The sequence below is a fragment of the Populus trichocarpa genome, chromosome 1 (assembly GCF_000002775.5).
Source record: "Populus trichocarpa isolate Nisqually-1 chromosome 1, P.trichocarpa_v4.1, whole genome shotgun sequence".
Taxonomy (NCBI): domain Eukaryota; kingdom Viridiplantae; phylum Streptophyta; class Magnoliopsida; order Malpighiales; family Salicaceae; genus Populus; species Populus trichocarpa.
Genome location: NC_037285.2, coordinates 43,796,054 through 43,819,079, shown reverse-complemented (window position 1 = coordinate 43,819,079; position 23,026 = coordinate 43,796,054). Strand labels below are relative to the sequence as shown.

General features: G+C 34.5%; 3 protein-coding genes across 4 annotated transcripts; 1 reads left to right on the top strand and 2 right to left on the bottom strand.

Moving 5' to 3' along the window:
* Positions 1 to 1,455: 1,455 nt before the first annotated feature.
* Positions 1,456 to 8,020, top strand: LOC18095681 (G-type lectin S-receptor-like serine/threonine-protein kinase At4g27290). 2 transcript variants are annotated; one of them, XM_006370309.3, is made up of 7 exons: positions 1,456 to 3,290; positions 3,535 to 3,675; positions 4,037 to 4,194; positions 4,476 to 4,686; positions 5,031 to 5,268; positions 5,349 to 5,499; positions 5,596 to 8,020. In XM_006370309.3, the coding sequence occupies exons 1-7, from the start codon at positions 2,000 to 2,002 to the stop codon at positions 5,899 to 5,901; spliced, it is 2,496 nt and encodes an 831-aa protein (XP_006370371.3). In that variant the 5' UTR covers positions 1,456 to 1,999; the 3' UTR covers positions 5,902 to 8,020. The 2 variants fall into 2 exon arrangements, with proteins under 2 accessions (XP_006370371.3, XP_024461905.1); XM_024606137.2 differs by lacking the exon at positions 3,535 to 3,675 and having other exon boundaries at positions 5,596 to 6,041.
* On the bottom strand, positions 6,572 to 10,274 carry LOC18095680 (G-type lectin S-receptor-like serine/threonine-protein kinase At4g27290). The gene is made up of 6 exons (XM_052453834.1): positions 8,954 to 10,274; positions 8,426 to 8,688; positions 8,131 to 8,341; positions 7,782 to 8,019; positions 7,550 to 7,700; positions 6,572 to 7,338 (listed from the first exon to the last, which is right to left on the bottom strand). Exons 1-6 carry the CDS (start codon positions 10,218 to 10,220, stop codon positions 7,033 to 7,035), a joined length of 2,436 nt encoding a protein of 811 aa, XP_052309794.1. The 5' UTR covers positions 10,221 to 10,274; the 3' UTR covers positions 6,572 to 7,032.
* Positions 10,275 to 18,859: 8,585 nt separating this feature from the next.
* Positions 18,860 to 22,274, bottom strand: LOC18095679 (G-type lectin S-receptor-like serine/threonine-protein kinase At4g27290). Its single transcript, XM_024606157.2, has 7 exons — positions 20,920 to 22,274; positions 20,594 to 20,725; positions 20,264 to 20,379; positions 19,976 to 20,186; positions 19,633 to 19,870; positions 19,401 to 19,551; positions 18,860 to 19,326 (listed from the first exon to the last, which is right to left on the bottom strand). The coding sequence occupies exons 1-7, from the start codon at positions 22,217 to 22,219 to the stop codon at positions 19,021 to 19,023; spliced, it is 2,454 nt and encodes an 817-aa protein (XP_024461925.1). The 5' UTR covers positions 22,220 to 22,274; the 3' UTR covers positions 18,860 to 19,020.
* Between the last annotated feature and the right edge of the window lie 752 nt (positions 22,275 to 23,026).

Sequence of the window (23,026 nt, the reverse complement as noted above, 5' to 3'; positions counted from 1 at the left end):
CTCCCAAAAAAAAAAAAAAGAAATAAATAAATAAATAAAGAAAGGAAAAAAATAAAAGGGTAAAAAGCAAAAACATGTCTTTCCCATGCAATATAAGTAAAGACTTGACGGGCTAAGAAGAAATTCTCAAGGGACATACTTTTATTCTTTTTCTTTGGATAATTTCCGCATATATGAAACAATAAGCATCTCAAAGCGGGAAACAGATTGAATCAAGATCTTATAAATATATAATTAAAATTTAAAAGGATCAAATAAAAAAACTAGAGTTCTAAGAAAATCCTAGTAACCCAAGTAGATTGGTTAAGGTTTCAAGTTAAAAGAACCTAAGATCTACATTATGAAAAACGGTGAAGAAAAAGCTTATAAATTGTAAGAAAAATAGAAAAGTAATAAATAAATTATACGAAAATTAAATTTGTAAGATAAAAGTAAAATATAATTAAAACGCATAAAGATAAGTATAAAATATAAAGTGAAAAGGCATAAAATAAAAGTAGAGTATAACCGAAAAGTGTATATATATCAAATCATGTAAATTACAAATTTTTTTTAAAAGACATTAGACTTTTACTGTGAATTATTGTGTATTCTCTGATAATTCACCGTAGATTGGAGCAATGTATTTTTTTAGTAATTTTCACTTTAGTTTTTGAATTTTTATTTTGCACGATTTGACTCTTTTGAGCCCAAATTAGCCCTTTAATTGCATATTTTTTAAGAGGGAGGGTTGAATTAAAAGTTAAGAGACTGAAGTGAAAACCTCGAATAATATAGGGGACAGGTTGAAAGTTTTGTTGAAACATTTATTTTAATACCTCATATTTAGATATTAGTGTATTGTTTTTTTTGCTTTTTTTTTTTTTGTCTTTGTTCTTTTGATTTTTGTCATTTTATTAATGTTTTTATTCTTTTTAATTTAACTCTTAAATTTAAAATTTGTTGTTGCCTTTTGATTTATTTTTTATTGCAATTTTAACATTCATTTTTTATTGTATTTTTTTTATTTTGAATTTTTTTGTGTTTTTTTTGTAATTTTAACCCTCATGAATTTTTCTCATATGTACATGACTTTTATATATATTTATTTTTTTTGATATTTTTTATGCCCAAATAAAAATTGACCCGTAGTGTATCACGGATCACTTAATTAGTATATATCAAATAATGTGAATTGTGAAATTTGATTCTGAAACATTACTAACCATAATAATGCAAACAAGTACACCGTTGATTTTTCAAATCCAATTTATTTTTATATTTATCTTGGGGGAAAATCTCCAAAGTCATGTCCACACCAGATGTTAACTGCGAATGATGTTTGATGGTCAGCCAGCTTATGATATTGTTTTTACGGCTAATACCAATCACCTTTTCTCAGTGGCATTGACATTGTAACTTAACGACCACACAACGACAGAGACTAACTCATACTCTCCAAGATTAGCCATTAGCCACTGTATTAAGCAGCCTTTTTGTCCATCCAGTTAGCCATTATATTACAAATACACAGCATAATCTTGGACATGGTGGCCTCTCCTTTCCCATTGATTGATCTTTGAATGCCTTTATTATGCCTTGATTATCAGCTGCAACCTTCCTTTCAAACTCCTTTTGTTTATTCTAGTTTTGTCTGAAACATCAAGTTCTGCAGAGTCAAAGTCTTGAGAAACGATTAAAATTAGATTAGCAGTCTGAAAAACAACCACTTTCTGGTAATAAATGGGGACAGACACAACACATTCAAACACAGAAACTCGAAAAAAGAAGCTTGATTGGTCACAAGTCTCACCAACCAAATAAAAAAAGATCCTTTTTAGCTCCATACGAAACTCAGGCGTTGACTTTTTATTTAAAATTTTAGGTCATTTTGCCCCCATCTTCCTAACCTGACATTAATCAACGCGAGAGGTGAATGCACTATCTTCAGTTTTTAGTTTTCTCATTCTCAATCAATATTATAGAATTATTGTCCCTTGAAGGTGTAGAGAAAAGTTAAATGAAAAGGCATGAATTCTTCATGGGAGGCCAAACTATTTTGTTCCTTTTGTCTATTGTTTTCTTCTTATCAATCCCCTCTACAGCAATAGAGAGCATCAATGCCACTCAATCACTAGAAGATGGGGACACCCTGGTCTCATCAGAAGGCCATTTTGAGCTGGGTTTTTTTAGTCCTGGAAATTCCAGAAATCGGTACATGGGAATATGGTACAAGAAGATATCTAGCTTTACAGTAGTATGGGTTGCCAACAGAAATACTCCTCTAAATGATTCATCAGGAATGTTGAAGTTCGTTGACCATGGAAATCTTGCCTTTATCAATAGTACAAATGGCACTATTTGGTCCTCAAATATATCAAGGGCAGCAATCAATCCAGTTGCACAACTTCTGGACACAGGAAATCTAGTTGTGAGAGCTGAAAATGACAATGATCCTGAAAATTTCTTATGGCAGAGTTTCGATTATCCAGGCGACTCGTTTTTACCAGGCATGAAATATGGTATAAGCTTCGTGACCGGCCTCAATCGATACCTGACATCCTGGAAGAGCCCCAGTGATCCTTCTACAGGTAAATATACAAATAAGCTTGATCCAAATGGATTGCCACAGTACTTTTTATCTCAGGGTTCAGTTGACCAGTTCAGGTCAGGACCCTGGAATGGACTGAGGTTTAGTGGTATGATAAATTTGAAGCCAAACCCAATTTACACATTTGAGTTTGTTTTCAATCAAGAGGAAATATATTACAAGTATCAAATCGCTAACAGTTCAGTCCTTTCGAGGATGGTGTTAAGTCCTGATGGTGTCCTGCAGCGTTTCACTTGGATTGATCGAACTCAAGATTGGACCCTATACTTGACAGCAAATATGGATAACTGTGACAGGTTTGCATTATGTGGTGCACATGGTGTTTGTAACATCAACAACTCCCCAGCCTGTGATTGTTTGAAAGAGTTTGAGCCAAAATCCCTGGAAGAATGGACAGCTGCAGATTGGTCACAAGGATGTGTTCGAAAGGCCCCATTGGATTGCAGCAATGGAGAAGGTTTTATAAAATATACTGGGATTAAAGTGCCAGACACACGGAAGTCTTGGTATAACAAAACCATAAACCTTGAAGAATGTGAGGAGGTCTGTTTGAAGAATTGTTCTTGCACAGCTTACGCGAATTTGGATGTTAGAGATGGAGGAAGTGGGTGTGTTCTGTGGTTCGGTGACTTGATTGATATCAGGCAATACAACGAAAATGGGCAAGATATCTATATAAGGATAGCTGCTTCTGTAATAGGTATGAGTTTTTTCTCTGTTCTTGAATCATAGAAAGTTTGCGTTTCCACCAGATTTGAAGTCAGAATCTCTGAAGTGAAACTCAGAAACATAAAAATATGTTAATGCGAGGAAAAGTAGTAACCAAGTATAAATTGAGTCCCTAAGAAGATATGTGTGCGCTATGATTTATGCTGATTTTTGGATTTCATTTTTTATCATGTTAATGCAATTTTCTTTATACTTCTTGAGTCTTTTTATGGCAGATAAACTTGTCAAATCCAGAGGGAAGAAACGAGTAAGGATCATTGTTATTCCCGTATCACTAGTGGCATTTTCCCTCCTAGCCCTTTGTCTGTTCTTGCGTTTCCTGAGGAAAAACAAGCAACAGCAGCTAACAAGAGAAGGTAGCCGATTATAACTATACTACAGTAAACTTTTCTTTAGCTGATAAATTTTAGAATTTGAAGGCTTTACAGTAAGGCCTTCAAATTTATTCCCTAATGTACTTCTTTTCCCACTTCGTCTTGGCCGTCAAACTTTTGGCTACAATCAATTTGCTGTGCTCTGTCTTTAAGCTATTCAATTGGATCACTGTGGTGAAGTTGGATATATGATTCTTTTTGTACAAAAACTGCTGTATGCTTCGTGCTTACCTTGATTTTCATAATACCTTAGGTTTCTACTACATATTGGTTCTGCCATGCATGGTCTATGTTTTCAAGGTTATTACTTTTTAGCTCATCTTCAATCTATTTCATCTTGCAGGAAATGTGGTAACCAATCCAGAGCAAGACCGCACCAAGGAAAGCAGAAATGAAGATTTAGAGCTACCACTGTTTGATTTGGCTACATTAACAGATGCAACCAATTGCTTTTCGATAAACAACAAGCTTGGCCAGGGTGGTTTTGGACCAGTCTACAAGGTATCAACATTAAGACTGCTTTCAGCTCCTTGGATAAATTTGATGCTCATAGATCAGTATCATACATGGCACCAGAACTGAGAACCTGTGGACATGTTTCAGTTACCAGTTTTGCTTACAAGGCCTTCACTTACTATTTAAAATCATTAGCCTCCAGATAGTATACTCAATTCTACGAATTTATTTAGGTGAAATATGTCAGAACCTGTGGACATGTCAGAAATAGTATTCCATCTCTTCTCTTCATATTATTTCGCAACTGATATATAAAATTGTTTCAGGGTATACTGCAAGATGGACAAGAAATAGCAGTGAAGAGGCTATCTAAAAGGTCAAGACAAGGAATTAATGAGTTCAGAAATGAAGTTGTATGCATTGCCAAACTTCAGCATCGCAACCTTGTGAAGCTTTTAGGATGCTGCATTGAATTAGAAGAAAGGATGCTGATATATGAATACATGCCAAACAAAAGCTTGGACTCTTTCATTTTTGGTTTGTTCCCCTCAAACCTTATCCTCTGGTAGTTTAGTTATAACTTTTTCTGCATTATTGTAAGAATTTTTAAACATAAGCATTAAGCACAAAAGTCCTCCCAAGTTTTTGACCTATATAGTTCCATTCTAGAACATTAGGACGAAGGTCATAATCAGAATGATGGCACTAGTTGAAAATCTCATCATTTTTCTAGATGGTTCTCTAGCCATTTTGGAATTTTTGTCAACAAGTGCAGCTACATATTACAAGGAAAGTCAACGTTCTATTATACTCTTTAGGTGGATTAATTAGTTGAGAAATGTTTCAACATCAGATATTAACTGGGATAAATAACCGTGTAGATAAAAGGCGAAACATGTTGCTGGACTGGACTAAGCGCTTCCCCATTATCAATGGGATTGCAAGGGGACTTCTTTACCTTCATCAAGATTCAAGACTCAGAATCATACATAGAGATTTAAAAGCAAGCAATATTTTGCTGGATTATGAGATGAATCCAAAAATTTCAGACTTTGGCATGGCTAGGAGTTTCGGAGGGGATGAAACTAGCGCAAACACAAGCAGAATTGTTGGGACATAGTAAGGATCTTTCTGAATTTTAGTTTGCTGTCCTTTACAGTGCCCATAAATCTGTAAAACTTATTCAATGGTTTATCTAGTGGTTACATGTCGCCAGAGTACGCAATCGATGGCCTCTTCTCAGTGAAATCGGATGTATTTAGCTTTGGTGTTTTGGTACTAGAGATAGTGAGTGGAAGGAAGAATAGAGGATTCCGTCACGCAGAACACAAGCTCAATCTTCTTGGACATGTAAGCGTTATGCCAGTATTATTTTTCATGTTCAAATTACTTAAATGTTTTAGCAACATTCAAACTGAGCTGAGGAGATATTTGAATGTTGTTCAGGCATGGATGCTACACAAGGAAGGAAGACCCCTGGACTTGATTGATGAATCTATTGTAGACACATGCATTATATCAGAAGTCTTGCGATCAATCGAAGTAGCACTATTGTGTGTTCAAAAAAGTCCTGAAGATAGGCCTAAAATGTCAAATGTGGTTCTAATGTTGAGCAGTGACATTGTTTTGCCTCAGCCCAAGGAGCCTGGTTTTTTCACTGAAAGGGATCTGTCGAACGATTCTTCGTCAACAATCAAGCATGAAATCTCTTCAGTAAATGAATTAACCTCCACCTTGTTAGAGGCTCGGTAAAACTTGTGATAGCTCGGAGATATTCAACATTCTCTCTCTCTCTCTCTCTCTCTCTCTACTTCTTTCCTGAGTACGGCTATGCACTTTGGATCTAAGAGAAACAAAAGATGGTTGCATAATGATTAACTCTTTCAACTGCAGGAACCGTCTTCCTTTAATCTTTCATCTAATATGTGAGAACAGGGAAATGTCAAGAAATCATCTCTAGCCTTGTGTTAAATAAATTTCCCAGAATCAAAATGCAAGCACATAAATGGAAATATTGAGAAAAAAATTATTTCATGTGAAATGTAAAAAGTATACCAAGAACACAGAAAGTATGCAAGTCCAACAAATGCAGCAGTTGTTCATAGAAAAAACGATACCGGATTTTCGATCTAGTTAACTGATGAGCTTCCAGAGATTAATTTGAATAAATTCTCCCTTCTTTCCAATTACATTTGTGTAATTTCATTGCAGAATTTTTAATTTAAGAAATCCTATTTCACTACTGATTCGGTACTTGGTAGAACAAAATCTTTTTCGAAACATAGAAACATCAAATTCTGCACCTGTATCTTCTTTAAGGATCTGCCAACCTTGACCTTCCTTTTTCCTTGGGTAAGAAATAAAGAAATTGAATCTCAGATATTGTTAACGAAAATGAACACAAACTGATATCTGAAGAATGTAGAAGAAAATTAGCACATCATTTTTCATAGATTACAGACTACATATCTACATAATATAATTGAATCATCATCCATATGGTCAAGAAATAATCCATAATAAAATCCATCCAGAAAGCTTGCATCACTGTTACCCAGAAACATCGCACCTTGTTAAGCTTTTCTCAAATGATATATGGCAGGAGCAATATATGAGTGTATTTTTGAAGTCATAGCAGGAATAGAAAGTGACCTTGTCCACTGCTCGTTGGAAGTTGCCCGCAATTAGTTGCTGGATTCATGAAAATGTAACGCAGTAATATAATATTGTCTCTGTCACTCTTCAATATTATGTCCACTACACTGAAACTAGTACAGTGGGCAGAAAGAACTGTCACCATTTTAATTGCTGAAGGCTTGGAGTTTATAGCTTGTTGCATGATTGAGCAGGTAAAATATCCATTGAATGCCAACTGAAGATAGCCTACCGCGCTTGTAACAGTGTTACAGTAACTTCATTTGCTGAGTGAGATTGGTGCTTGTTTGATGAAGTATCCTTTTCAGGTGGATTACTTCCCATAAAAAAACCAGGCTGTTTAGGCTGAGGCAATGGATTTTCACTGCCAAGCATTAGAACAACAGATGACATGTTTGGCCTATCTTCTGGTCGTTGTTGCACGCATAATAGAGCCACATGAATGCATCTTAAAGCTTCCGAAGGTGTGCATGAATCAGCAAAGCATTCATCAATTAGTTCCAAAGGAATCCCATTAAACCAAAGCATCCATGCCTGGAAAGAATCATGGCAACAGGTCAGTAGGCTGATTTTCCCCTAAGGTGCATATGATTGTCGCTGCTGCTAACATTTCAGGACTACTACTAATACATTCCAGAGGAAGGCCAAAAAACTTGTAAAATTAATGCAATATGTCAATTAATCAGATACCTGAGAGGAACCAAACCAATACATATCACCAGTCTATTTGTTTCTAAACACTTACATGCCCAAGAAGGTTTTGGTTGTAGTCTGGGTGACAAAATCCTCTGTTTTTCTTTCCACTCACTATCTCTAGGACTAGGACACCGAAGCTGAAGACGTCAGATTTGACAGAGAAGTGTCCATCCAATGCATATTCAGGAGACATATAACCACTGCAAATATATATTATACCATGAAAGGAATTTCTCCAAATACACAAATGAAAATCAACTAAGGAAGTACAGGACACTTACTATGTTCCAACTACCCTCTTTGTATTGGCCTCAGTTTGATCTCCACCAAACATTCTTGCGAGGCCAAAGTCTGAAATTTTTGGGTTTAACTCATTATCCAGCAAAATGTTGCTGGCTTTGATATCTCTATGAATGATCCTCAGTCTAGAGTCTTGGTGAAGATAAAGAAGCCCTCGAGCTATTCCATCAATGATGTGAGTACGCTTACTCCAATCTAGGAATTTTCTTCTTGTTGGGTCTGGCCAATTTGTCATACATATTAGTCTGATAACTAGATGAAACCGAAAGAAAATAATAAAAAGGTGATACAACTAAAATGTGTTGATCAGGAAACTGGACAGGTTCATACCAAAAATAAAGGAGTCTAAGCTTCTATTAGGCATGTATTCATAAATCAACATTTTTTCATCTTCATGAATGCAACAACCGAGCAACTTTACAAGATTGCGGTGCTGGAGTTTAGCAATTAATAGAACTTCATTTTTGAACTCATTCAATCCTTGGCCAGAACTCTTCGAAAGTCTTTTCACCGCTATTTCCTGTCCTTCTATCAATTCACCCTAAATCAACGTCATTCACATAGCTCAGTTAGTTTTTCCATTAGAAGATAGCTTGATTGCACATGTTGAGTGCTTTTAGCTTACCTTGTATACAGCTCCAAAACCACCTTCTCCCAGCTTCTTGCTGCTAGAAAAGTTATCTGTGGCGTGCTCAATTGTGGTTAAATCTAACATTGGCAACTCCATCTCTTCTTCTTTCCTATCTTCGAAGTTGCCATTCTTTCTGTGCTTTCTCCTTCGGATACAGAAGACAATTCCTAATATTAGAATGCTTGAGCCGAGTATGACAGCGCCACCAATTACTCCTGCGTGGGTCTTCTTCTTTCTTTTCTTTTCCCCGGTTACTCCTGAAATCTAAGATTATTAGTTGGTTGGAATTTTGCCCTGTTCAATACTATAACTTAAACAGAAGTTGAATGATCTTTGAGTTATATTTTTGAGAATAAAAATGCAAATGGGAAATCATATCAACTAAGTTCAGATAGGGAAAATGGTGCTGTTTCTTTTTCCATAGTTGATGAACCAGATTTGAAGAGAAATAATGGTTGAATTTCTATCAATGTTGGTGCTATGTCCTTACGATTAAAAATTAGTTGCCAACTGAAGCCATACCTGATTGTGAAGCAGCTAGCCTTATATAAATATCTTGCCCACCCTCAGCTAATCTTCTTGTGTCAATCAGGTCACCGAACCATCGCAAGCAGCCACTTCCACGTCCTCTGAAATCTAAATTTGCATATGCAAAACAAGAGCAGTTCTGAATACACAACCCCTCACATTCCACCAGACTAAAGCTATCGTCATACCAGGAAGAAGATGTGTCTGGCAGTTTAACACCTGTATAGCTCTGAAAGCCATCCTTATCGGTGCAATCAAGTGGAGTTCTTCGGATACACCCACCCGTCCAATTTTGTGAATTCCACTCGGTTGGAGACTTGGGAATGAATCCATCCAAACAATCACATACAGGAGAGCTATTGCTATCGCAGCGAGCATTTGCACCACACAAGGCATAATTTTCACACCGATCTACCACAGCTGTAGCAAAAACATACCAATCATTTGTTTGATGACTCCATGTGAAGAGCTGCACAAGGCCTGAAGGAGTCACCGTAAGCCTGGAGAAAACTGAACTGTTTTGGAACTCAAACTTGAAATAAACCTCATTCCGATTAAATACAAACTCAAATGTATAGATTGGATCAGGCTTGAGCTCAGGAAACCCTGTAAAATACTGGCCATTCCATGAACCGACCCGGTACATTATTCTAGTTTCCTTCCTAAGAATTAGCTGTGGATAACCCTGAACATCTATGCCTAAAGTAAATTGACCTGGAGCAGGATTTTCTTTGCCTTTCCAAGATGACAAAAACCTGTTAAGACCAGTAACTAAGTTACTTCCCAGTTTCATTCCAGGCAATAAGGTGTCACAAGGATAATCAAAACTTTGCCACAGAAAATTATCTGCTTTATTATCATTTCCATCTCTCACGACTAGATTTCCAGAGTCCAAGAGCTGTGCAACTGGATTCTGTACTGTTGTTGATGTATTTGATGACCAAACAATATTGTTTGTGCCATTGAGAAGGACAAGAATCCCTTGGCTAGTGACGTTTAGAGTACCAAATTTATTTGAAATTGGAATTCCTCTGTTGGCCACCCACACAACTGTCTGAGGAGACTTCTTGTACCATAAGCCCAAGTATCGACTTGTTGAACCTGCAGGGGTAAAAAATCCAAGTTCAAAGCTTCCACCTGTTGAAACTAGAGTCTCACCATCTCTTAGGGATTGAGTTGTGTTCATAGCGTCTAGTGCAGAGGAGATTTTTAAGATGGAGAAGAAAAGCGAGTACACGAAAATTACTTCAACAACTCCCATTGAACTTCAAGCTTCCATTCCGAGAGAAAAAAAAAAAAAAACGGAAATCAGTTCTTTAGTTCTTTGCTGACAAAATGTGCAATGATTTTTAGAACAGTGGAGGATAAAAAAAGAGATGTATTATTAACAAAAAAATAAAAAAGTCAAACAATAGACTAATTTGCTGATTATGATGATGATTCTGCTCGTTTCTTATTTGACCAGGCTTCATTGAGGAGCAATGTTTGAGTTCAAATGCAGAGTTAAAAGTCAAGCAAGAAATTGTTGAATAGCGAAATAACAAGATTGGAAAATAAATATGAAGACTAGTCTAATGAAGGAAACAAAAGTTCGATTTTGATGAACAGTAAGCTTGGACAGTTCACAGGGCATCTGCTTCAGGGAGGTGCCCTAATTGCCATGTTTCCATTGCCTGATATATATTAGCTCCATTGCTCTTTTGGGGAATTGTGAAATTGTTAGAAAGCAAGAACGGATGCCTGCAATACAGTAGTTGATAGCATGATATTTTCTAGCCTGCCTCTTCCTAGCGGAAAATCCTAATGTGGGAGAGGCCTGTAACTGTTGATGTTGTTCACGACTTAATTCAAAATTATCGTTGATTCTCTCCCACCAACTTTGTGTATTGGAATTCGATTAGGATGGACATTATAATTTCAATATTTCGATCAGTTTTTACCCACATCAGCCACTGCTTCACACAGCTCGTGCAACAACAATTTGAGCTTTAATAATTTTCTGCTCGTTTAATCTTAAATGAACACTTGAAGCCACTACAGGATTAACAATAACAAGTTCACTATAAAAATCAATGTTTTCCAAAATCAGTGTCTCCAGCTTTGTCCTCGCTGCAAAAATCATGAAATTAAATGAATCTAAGTGCAATGTTTGTTGAGTTTGGTTTAAATTAGTGAGATGATTTATATAAGAATGATATAATTATATGTTGTGGTGTCCTAAGAAAATGAAATGTGTTTATGAAAATGACTTTCTTAGTTAAAGTTGGATTTGATGTATTTTTCTTAATGAAATTATTTTTTTTAATGAATGATCTTGTTGTTAGTATAAATAAAATGTACAGTGGCTAGTTTTTATATGCCTCCAATAGTAATAGTGTTTAGTGGCATAAATGCTTGTCCTGGTAGGTTTCTGAAAAGATTACCTCCTTGTGTAGGTAACCTGAGAATTTTTTTTTATGTAACCAGGCTTTTTATAGTGATTGATTAGTGCCTTTTATTTTGTGTTATTGCTTGGGTTTTGCACAATTTTTTTTTTTAGTAGTAAGCATGAAAATGTCATTGTGCTAAAGTTGCACAAAATGCAATTTCTCTTCTCCAAGAAAAAATTCCACGACTGAGTGTATAAATATACTTAATCACCATGCAAGGAAAGATGGGAGCCATCCATAACATTTCCATAAACACAACCGCAGAGCAATTCCTAACAAGAAAAAACCAATCAAAGGTCATAACAACCAACCAAAAGCCATGAAAACTAGATGAAACCATTGAAAACTATAAAGACCCGAATCCTGGGTCCATGACCAGCAACGCAAAAGCAGTGTTATAAGGACACTCCATCTATACTAAGCCTCAGAACATATATATCATAAAACACATTATATTTTCTTAGGACACCACAATATAATCTTTTAAAATATTATATTCTTCAAAACCAATAAAATCAAACAATACTTCAAAACTCCTTATCATTAAATAGAACAAAAACAAATAATTAATAATACTTATTACATTATCAAAATCCAAACTTAATTAAAACAGTATAATAATGGAGCGTCTAAAACATCGAATCAAAAACTAAAAGCAAAACCTCATGGAACAAGGAATGTATATCAACTAAAACTGAAAAAGAAGGACCACTCAAAAAAATCCACCAGCTAACAAAAACTAAGAACCTGGAATAATATTTAAAAAAAATGGAGTGAGTTCAATCAACTTAGAGAGGGAATAACATTTAGCATACATCTTAGATATTAATAGTTTGCAAGTCAATATATCTTGATATAAATATAAATACTAAGCATATTAACATAAAATAATGAAATATATATCAGATATCAAACGACACCCAAAGACGACCAAATGATACTCGAAGGTGACTATTATAGGAGAATCAGTTGTCACATGCTGGTGTCTCTCTCACCAACTAGGTATACAAAATATATATGCAATAGACTAACTACTTTCTGTTAACATGGAGTTACTGACAAGTATACCAATATCAAAACATAATAAATACTCGCATAACTATCAAAGTAATGCATATCATATCGAATAAAATATAGTTCAATAGAATGTAAGTGCAAATTTAAGAATGGATAAGTACTCGGAAAATAAAGCAACATATATAAATAATTAAGAAATTAACTAGTTGTACTCATCATATAATCAACATACATATTTATTTATATTACATGCATATTAAAGATTATCCCACTTAACTGGAAAACAAAAGCAAAAGATAATGGATGCAGAACTAGAGACTACTGAAGATCGTTAGGAAGAACATTGGCAGAACCTATAACGGATATGGAAAACACTCAAAAATTACTTTAAGCAAAATAGCATAAAAGATGAAAACTATAAGTTTAGAGACCAAAATGTAACTATAAAACCGAACTGATTCATCTGATTGATTCTGAACATAATCCAAACTAATAGAACCTAATAGACCTAATAAAACTCTACAACTAGGTCAACCAGTCAACCACTATCATAGGCCAACCGGTCGGCCGGTTCAACCCAACTTGTTGATCGGGATTTCTAGAAACCTGATTTGCCATTCTTTAAAATTGTAAAACCCATAAAATACAATTTGTTCTTCAACAACTCATAATTCCATATATCTAATCAGTTTGTTTTAAGCCAACTAACACTTTAAAATATCAATTCAAACCCTTAAATCCTTAAATCACCAAAACAATATAAAAACTCCAAACACTTTTTAAATCCTTCCACAATCAATCCCTAATCAAGAATAACAATAAGGAGGGAAATACTTACTTGTTCTTGAACTCTTCTTTAAACCAAAACCTTAAGTTCAAAACTAATTTCTATGGTATTTTAGGAGAAAGTTATAGTAGAGAGAAGAAAAGAGAGAAAAAACAATTCTCTAGCAACATTTTCTTTAAATACCTAGGTTAGTTGAGTTGGGTTTGGGATGAACTTTGGGCTTGGGTATGATGGGCCTAGAATATGAATCTTACAACACTCCTCCTATTATACAAAATATCATCATACTTTCTCTACACACTATTATCTCTTATAAAGTATTAAGTTATTAATAACCTATCTCCAAAATCCTTTTTTTTTTAAACTATCATTTAAATCCCACTTTAAAAATCACAAAATAACATCATGCTTTCATTACGCACTTTAATATCTCTAATATAACATAGAATTTATTTATTCATCATACTTGCGTTGTGCACTCTATTATCTCCAATAAAATTAAAATATCTTATGCATAACTTTTCTTGAACAAAAGTCTTACCATCATGATCGAACAAGTGTGGATACTCGTCGAGCATTTCCCCCTCAAGCTCTCATGTCGCCACCTTGGGCCTCTTAGCCAAACCAACTGATACTGCATCCTTTAACTCTCGTGCCTCAATAGCCCAAACATGATCCACTACAACCGAGTATATCTTAAACTCGTGAGCCCCGATAGCTTTGGAAAGGTAGCTATTGAGACCCAAAACAAACCTCTTAATCTTTCTTTCCTCAATCTGTACCATATAGCCAACATATTTGGATAGCCATGTGAACTCCAACTCATGCTCTGTTATAGTCAAATCACCCTGAACCAACCTCTCAAACTCATATGCTCTAGCATCCCTTACACTTTCAAGCATAAAACATTTCAAAAACATCTCAGAAAACTCTTTCCACGTTATTAGTAGAGAATTAATTGCATTTTCACTCCTCTTGGACTCATACCAGTTCATAACCACCTCACCTTCTAACCTAAAGGATGCTAACATCATTGTACAATGATTCGTGTATTCCATGGCCTCACACACATGACACACTGCATCTAAAAACTATTATGGATCCTCAAGGTTATCAATTCTTTTAAAGGTGGGAGGTGTCGGCCTAAGAAACTTTAACAAAAGCAATTTCATACCATACATAATATAAAAAGTCAAAGACGCATTTTTCTCCTTCTTTTTCTCTCTTTCAGCTAAAAGATTAGCCAGGGTATGCATGACATATCCATTCTTATCCAAAGCATTATCAGTATGAGGCACCCTACTATGGGATTCCTCCTTCTAGTCCTGGCCAACATCCAAACCATTACTTCCCTAAAATTCAATGTCATCCTGAATTTGTGCCTTCATAGGTTGAGGCGAAGCTATTCTAACCCTTCTTCTTTACCTCTCATTCCTAAGCTAAACAATAGAGATGTCCTCCTGATCATAACTGACACGGTCGATATTAACTACGCGTCTAGCCCTCAACATTTTCCTAAGAGAATGCATGTATGACAACACAAAAATAAAAAGTGTTCAAGCAAAATGTACTAAATATGGAGTTGAAGCATTCAAAGAGGAATGACAACTAGACAATACGAATCCTAAGCTCCACATATTACAGGGGTTTTAACAAAATCAGATTACATGGTTTTAACAAAACCAGGCTTTGATACCACTTTTTTCACAACCCAAATCTCGGGTTTATGACCGACAATGTAGAAGCGGTGTTGTAAGGAAACCTCACCTATGCTAAGCCTTAATATATATATATATCATAAAAGAAATTATATAAAAAATCCGCAGCATTTTATAATCTTTAAAATATTATATACTTCAAAACCAATAAAATCAAATAATACTTTTAAACTCCTTGTCATCAAATAAAACAAAAACAAATAATCCATAATACTTATTACATTGTCAAAATCCAAACTTAATTAAAATAGTGTAATGATGGAGCGTCTAAGACTGTAAATCAAAAACTAAAAGCAAAGTCTTACGGAATTAGCAAGGCATATCAATTAAAACTAAAGAAACAAGAATACTCAACAAAGTCTACCTGCTATCAGAAACTAGGAACCTGAAATAATATTTTAAAAAATGAAGGGGTGAGTTCAACCAACTTAGTGAGGGAATGTCATTTAACATACATATTAGATATTAATAGTTTGCAAGTTGATATATCTTGATATAAATATACATACTAAGCATATTAACATAAAGTAGTGGATTACATGTTAGGGATCGGATGATAACTGAAGGTGACCACTGTAGAAGGATGAGTTGCTAGAGGCTGGTGCCTCTTAGTATATAGAATACTATGTACACATAAACTAACTAATCTTTGTTAGCATGGAGTTACTGTAAAGTATACCAATATCAAGACATAATAAATACTCGTATAATTATCAAAGCAATGTATATCATATAAAATGGAATTTAGTTCAACAAAATATGAGTGCAAATTTAAGAATGGATAAATACTCGAAAAATAAAGTAACATATATAAATATTTAAAAACTTAACTAGTTGTACTCATCATATAATCAACATGCATATTTATTTATATTACATGCATATTAAAGATTATCTCACTCACTTGGAAAATGAAAGCAAAAGACAACGGATACAGATCCAGAGACTATTGAAGATCATTAGGAGGAACGTCGGCAGAACCTATAATGGATACAAAAAACACTAAAAAATAACTTAAAGCAAAATAACATAAAATATTAAAATTCTAAGCTTAGAGACCAAAACGTAACTATAAAGCCGAACAAATTCACCTAGTCGATCCCGAACATAACTCAACTAATCGAACCTAACAGACCCGATAAAACTCTATTGTTGGTTCAACTGATCGACCAAAATGACCAACCTATCGACCACTATCACAGGCCAACCAGTTGTCTAATTTAACCCAACCAGTCGACTGGTTGATTGGGATTTCTAAAATCCCAATCTGCCACTTTTTAAAATTGTAAAACCCACAAAAATACAATTTGTTCTTCAATAACCCATAATTCCAAATATCTAATCAATTTTTTTTAAGCCAACTAACACCCTAAAACATCAATTCAAAACTTTAAATTCTTCAATCACCCTAACAATATAAAAACCCTAAACACTTCTTAAATCCTTCACAATCAATCCCTAATCAAGAATAACAATAAGGATGAAGATACTTACTTGTTCTTCAATCCTTTTTGAAACAAAAACTTGAAGTTCAAAACTGATTTCTTTGGTATTTTAGGAGAAAGTTATGGTAGAGAGAAGAAAAGAGGAAAAGAGAGAAAAACAATTCTCCGACAACCTTTTCTTTAAATACCTAGGTTAGTTGGGTTGAGTTTGGGCTGAACTATGGGCTTGAGTTTGATGGGTCAAAAATATAAGTCTTACAAAAACAAGACCATATATGCGTTCTCTAATCCTCACTTTATTTTTTTCTTTTCTCTTTCTATATTGTTTTTTTCTGTACACACATATTGACTTAATTATTGAAGACTTCTACACCCAATAAATTTATTTTTTCACCATCGATCAAGCCTATAAACGTAGTCACAAAAACTCAATTTTTTGTGTGAATTCTATTTTTTTCTTATGAATTCATCATAGGCGGCAATGATTCTCACCACCTAATATTATAACCACAATCGACATGTTAGTCTTGCTTCTTGTCATTGTTGCACACATACTAAGGCCACATGAATGTATCTTAAAAGTATAGCTGGATTGCTCGAATCAGTCGTACATTCATCAATCAATTCAATGATGTTTCTTTAGTCCAAAGAATAACATTAATACTACTCTGACGTATCTGAAAGTGAAAAAAAATAATTTGAATCAAAGAAAACATAAAACTTTTAATTTTAAAAAAAATATTTTTGAAATGCAAAAACAAAGGGGTTGTTAATGGATGTTTGAGAGTATGGTAGTTATTACTATTCAAAATGCTTTTCACTTGGAAAAGTATTAAAATAATATTTTTAATTTTTTTAAATTAATTTTTGACATAAAATAATTCAAAAATAATAAAAAAAATTAATTTAAGGTAAAATAAATTCAAATTAAAAAAAAAACAAAAAAAACAAGAGGTTAAAACTAAGTTCCAAACTATAATAGACTATGACATGTCGTTGGATGTGCCTCTTTGCATAGTTTAATATCACCACTCATAGTAAGATCATATATTATAATGGTTTTACAAAAGCTTACTTGCTCAAGAAGATTAAGGTTATGGCATCGGTTATAAAATCCCCTGTTTTTTTAATATATATATATAGTTATCGGTCCAAACAGATTTTAATGAGTTAGTTTTTGTTTTATTTAACGTAGTTGATAATATATGAATATTTTCAAATTCAATTTAAACCTAATATATATATATATATATAGAAAATTTATTTATATTATTTGAATACAATATAATATATACATATTTATAACATCTATAATTTTATCATTTATATTAATGATGATGCACAATTTTTTTAAAAAACAAACAAAGAAATTCTTAAAGGGTGTTTAGAAGTATGGTAGCGGTTGCTTTTCAAAAAGGTTTTTGCTCGGAAATGTATCAAAATAATATATTTTTTTATTTTTAAAAATTATTTTTAATATCAGCATATCAAAACGATCTGAAAACACCAAAATATTAATTTAGAATAAAAAAATAAAAAAAATTAATTTTTTTAAAATACGTTTTTAAAATGAAAAAATAAATGGAATGTTAATAAAAAAATAAAAAAAAATATTTGGATCTCATCCCAAACAGTGCCAATTCTCTCCATTTGGTCCTCGACCCAAATAGTGTCATGCCAGACTGTTTGGGCGGAGGCCCAAACAGTAACCCAATAGGCACAATATTTGGGCCTCAACCTGAATGATGACCCATCTGGCTTGGCTCGATTGAACCATTTTCTCCTCCCACCTTTTGCACTGTCCAATATGCACATACTTTTTTCAGCCCCGAGGAGTTAAAACGTGGCGCTGCACACACACACAACTTTTCTGTACTTTCAAATTCTCTGCAAGTAGAAACTCTTATGCAGGTTGGGTGCTATATTTTTTGTCAGTGACCATAGTGTGGACACGCACAATTTTCTATGCAAATTCATGTGCCTTTTTCCCCTCATTAATGACTATTTCTCACCAACGTATCACTGACATTTACCAATATTTTCACCAATCAACCATGACATCACCCACGTCTTGAGGTGAATTGAACATAAATTCATTTTTCGAAATGGGATCGAGGCTCCTAAATAGGATCCTTTGTTATTTCCATTTTAGGACTAACAAGTGGCTTGCTAATCTATTAAAGTGAAATAATTGCACACATAATTTCAAGATTTGGCGCCAGTTTGCTATTTCCTTTTGTATGAGCATCCTTCAAATGTTATTTATTAGTCTCATCAGTTTATTTGAACCTGGATACTTGCTAGAACTTAATCTTTGACAGTATGTACAAATGTTTTCTTTGGTTGCACAAAATGTAGATGTTGCAATGTTATATTAGTGTCCTTCCTTCTAAAAAAGTTCTCAACTCTCATGTTCGAACCTTCCTTTTGTAACCAAAATATATAGAGTTCACAGCCACGAAGAATGCTAGTCGCTTACTAGAAATAATAGTCAATGAAACGTATTACTCAAGAACTTTCAACCTTCTTTTTTATTGATCTTGGAAATTGAAATTGAAAATATATAGATCTTCAGCCCAGAAAATATTTAATTTCTGTTATATGCCTTGGATTTGGCTAGAAATATATATATATGCTCTTCCTTTTAACCATCAGAGCCAATCTTCTACCGTGCATCTAGCTGTGAAATAGTTAGGTCATTTATAGATGATGATTCATGATTTCCTGATGAAGAGTCCACTGCGGGCATATTCCTTTCCGTGAAAAAACCAGGTTGCTTTGGGTCAGGCAAGGAATTCTCACTGCCCAACATCAAAACCACAGATGACATATTTGGTCTTTCTTCCGGCTTTTGTTGCACGCATAACAGACCCACATGAATGCATCTCAATACTTCAGATACAGAATAAGGGCGATCTGACATATTGTCAAGAAGCTCCAATGCCCTCTCTTCCGTCCACAGTTTCCATGCCTGGAAAACAAAAACTTGTTATGAGAAAAATTGTTAATACATAATTAAATTAACATGTTTAATTTTATCCTTACATGTCCAAGAAGATTATGGCAGTGATCCGGGTGGGAAAATCCTCTATTTTTCTTCCCACTTATTATCTCTAAGACTAAAACACCGAAGCTGAAGACGTCAGATTTCAATGAGAAACGCCCATCAACAGCGTACTCGGGGGACATGTATCCACTGCGGAAAAACATTATCAGAAAAAAGTTTAAATGTGCAGAGATTATACATTGTAACAAAATAGGTGTAGAGTGTACTTACTATGTTCCAACCACTTTATTTGTGTCTGCTTCAATTTGATCTACTCCAAACAGTCTAGCCATTCCGAAATCTGAAATTTTGGGGTTCATATCCTTATCTAATAATATGTTGCTGGCTTTGAGATCTCTATGGATAATCCTTAGTCTAGAGTCTTGATGAAGATAAAGTAGTCCTCTAGCAATGCCACCGATAATGAGGTTACGTCTCTGCCAGTCCAGGAATTTGTTTCTTGTTTGATCTAATCAATATATCATTATGTTATGTTATTCTGATGTATAAATGAAACATCATAGAACAAGCAATCTAACTGCAAGAAACTCTAACCAGTTCTTGGGGTACAAACCGAAAATAAAATAATCTAAGCTTTTGTTGGGCATGAATTCATAGATCAACATTACTTCATCTCCTTGAATGCAACAGCCAAGAAGTTTAACAAGATTTCTGTGCTGAAGCTTAGCTATCAAGATGACTTCATTCTTGAACTCTGTCAATCCTTGCCGAGAACTTTTTGAAAGTCTTTTCACTGCTATTTCTTGCCCATCAATCAATGTACCCTGGGAATCGTTATTTACTGAAGTTAGAATATCTCATAGTAGATGATCACTCAGCTTTGAAGCACGTTGTTATATACCTTATATACCGGTCCAAAACCACCTTGTCCCAACTTGTTGTTGCTTGAAAAGTTATCCGTTGCTTTCACTATGGTGGCCAAATGAAACGATGGTAACTCCATGTCTTCCTCTATTTCTGAATAGCAGAAGATTGATCAGTTGTCAGCAATGATAAACGAACAGCTTCTCCTTATCAAAGCTAATTGACTAACAACATGATCTAACAAATGATTCATTTTGTTATCGATGACTAACATAAAATTCTACAATATTAGTAATCTACCATGCATACTATATATATTAACAAGGTCCATGTTCTGGAATAAGAAGAATTGTCCAGAGTACACTACCTTGCTTTCTCTGTTTCTTTCTCCATATATAGAAGGTTAGTCCTACCATAAGCACTCCAGCAAGGACTGTGGAACCGAGTATGATTCCCACAAGCTTCTTCTTACCAGAATTTGTGTTTGACGTAGTTTGATCTGAAAACCCACAATAAACACAGAAAGGAGTTCTGTTTTATTTGTAAATAGAATGAGGAAATGAGGACACGAAGTTTGGAAAACATTTAAGGAACATACAACTTCCTCATTCCAAAAATAAAAAAAACAAACAGAGAAAAAGAGTGAAAAAAAATACCCTGCTTGAGAATCATGGAAAGAATATTGATAAATACCTGTTTTCAAAGGTGGTGGCATCCTTATGTAGAGGTCTTGGCCCCCAGTACTAAACTCTCTCATATCAACCAATTCACCAAACCAGAGTATGCAGCCACTGGCTTCTCCTGTGATATTTGAATTTGCATATGCCGTGCAACTGCAGTTTTTCAGACACATGTCCTTGCATTCTACTAAACTCATGCTTGTATCATACCAGGAAAGGGAAGTGTCCGGCAACTTAAGCCCTGTAAAATTCTGAAAGATGCCATGTGTGCAATTCAATGCACTCCTTCTAGCACACCCTCTACTCCAATCTGTATGAGATTTGGGTTCAAATCCTTCCAAGCAAGTACAATTGTGGGATTGATCGACCATTTTGCAAATCATATGTGCACCACATACTGAATAATTGTCACATAGATCTCTTGGTGCCGAATATATACTTGTCCAATTATTATTTTGAATTGGACGCATAAAGCGTTCCACAAATCCTGACTGATTCACAATTAACCTCGTCAACAATGCACCCGGTCTCAGGATTTCATAACTATAATCTGCATGAGTCTTGTTCAAAATAAAATCATACTTCAAGAACTGATCTCGAGGCAGATCAGGAGTCCCGGTGAATCGTTTTCCATTCCATGAACCCAGCCTACAGTGCTTCAAAGTTCCATTCCTGATGACTAGCTGTGGAAACCCCTGACGATCTATCCCAAATGAAAATTGGCCTGGACCAGGGTCGTCTGCGCTCTTCCATGATATCAGGTTTCTATCCACACCAGTTTGTGAATTCCCTCCGATCATCATTCCTGGTAGAAACGTATCACAAGGATATTCAAAACTCTGCCATAAAATGAAGTTATTATCCTTCCCATCTATCACAACTAGATTTCCTGAATCCAATAGCTGCATAACTGGACTCTCAACATTTGTTGTTTTGTTGGATGACCAAATTCTTTCATTGTTTCCGTTGAAAAGAAGCAAAACTCCTTGCTGGGTGAAATTTAGAAATCCAGAACGATCCTTAAGCGGAATTTCTCTATTGGCAACCCAAATAACTTCTTTATGAGTTGACAATTCATTCTTGTACCATACTCCCAAAAATCGATTCATTGAATTTCCTGGGCTAAAAAAACCCAGCTCAAAAGTTCCACCTGCTGAAACTAGAGGACTCTCGCCATCTTTAATGGATTCATTGGAAGTGATATTGTCTTGTGTAGCAAAGGCTAGTGATAAAAAGAGTAAGAAGATGCAAACCAAAAGCATTGTAATGCTAGTAAATGAATTAATCAGGCCTGTACGCATAGCGATCTCCATTATTATCAAGCTTGTAGAGTAGTGGAAATAGCCTTATATGGCATGAACAGCAGTACAAGTGGGGGTAGGGAGTAAAACCTTAACAGCTCACTGAAGTTGACCCATAGATCTATTGCACGTACATGAATTTATCTTTTTTTATGAATGAATTAATTCATTGATCAATGGAGAAAGAGTAGAAGTCTGTCATATTATTATTACCATTTCACTACTTCAAATAGCCACTCTAACTATTTGTTCTGCTCCAAATTTTAAGACGAACATGTACTGAAATTTATTAAATATACTAGGATTGATACAGAGGATATGTTTTTAAGATCTCTCGAGAAAAGATTTATAAGATTTAGCGTCAGTTAATGTATAAACTAACTCTAACACAACTTTACAAGTTGGAAAAAAATAAAACACCCTTCAAATAGCTGTTGCGCTAATGTCGACCTGCACTGCTGCGGGGTTGTAAAAGTCCTGAGTCATCTCGGATAACTTGTTAAATTCATGGTTCAGATCATGAAAATAACATAATCTAAAAAAAAACAAAAAAAACTATAAATCCTATTTAAAAAAAATCAATGTCAAATAACGAAATCAAAAAAGAAAATAAGTAGGAAAAAAAACATCAACCAACATCAATTTTCTAAACCTGTAACTCAAGTTATTAGATTGGAAGCACCCCACCTGGTAAAAAGTGCAGAAAGAAAGTTTGCATTTTCTAGTATATGAAAACTAGTTAGTCGAGTCTTAATAATAGAACACTCTTTTTTATACAATTGATTATAAATCATGCTTTTTTTAGGAAGTCAATTGTCA

Bases quoted from the DNA above. Each gene is read 5' to 3' on its own strand.
- LOC18095681 (XM_006370309.3), top strand. From the start codon at position 2,000: ATGAAAAGGCATGAATTCTTCATGGGAGGCCAAACTATTTTGTTCCTT. The intron at 3,291-3,534 runs GTATGAGTTTTT...TTTTTATGGCAG, and splicing joins GATAGCTGCTTCTGTAATAG to ATAAACTTGTCAAATCCAGA. The intron at 4,687-5,030 runs GTTTGTTCCCCT...ATAACCGTGTAG, and splicing joins CTTGGACTCTTTCATTTTTG to ATAAAAGGCGAAACATGTTG.
- LOC18095680 (XM_052453834.1), bottom strand. From the start codon at position 10,220: ATGGGAGTTGTTGAAGTAATTTTCGTGTACTCGCTTTTCTTCTCCATC. The intron at 8,689-8,953 runs GTATGGCTTCAG...CTTAGATTTCAG, and splicing joins GCTAGCTGCTTCACAATCAG to GAGTAACCGGGGAAAAGAAA. The intron at 8,342-8,425 runs GTAAGCTAAAAG...ACGTTGATTTAG, and splicing joins GTTTTGGAGCTGTATACAAG to GGTGAATTGATAGAAGGACA.
- LOC18095679 (XM_024606157.2), bottom strand. From the start codon at position 22,219: ATGGAGATCGCTATGCGTACAGGCCTGATTAATTCATTTACTAGCATT. The intron at 19,871-19,975 runs GTTTGTACCCCA...TATATTGATTAG, and splicing joins CTTAGATTATTTTATTTTCG to ATCAAACAAGAAACAAATTC. The intron at 19,327-19,400 runs GTAAGGATAAAA...TTTGTTTTCCAG, and splicing joins GCCATAATCTTCTTGGACAT to GCATGGAAACTGTGGACGGA.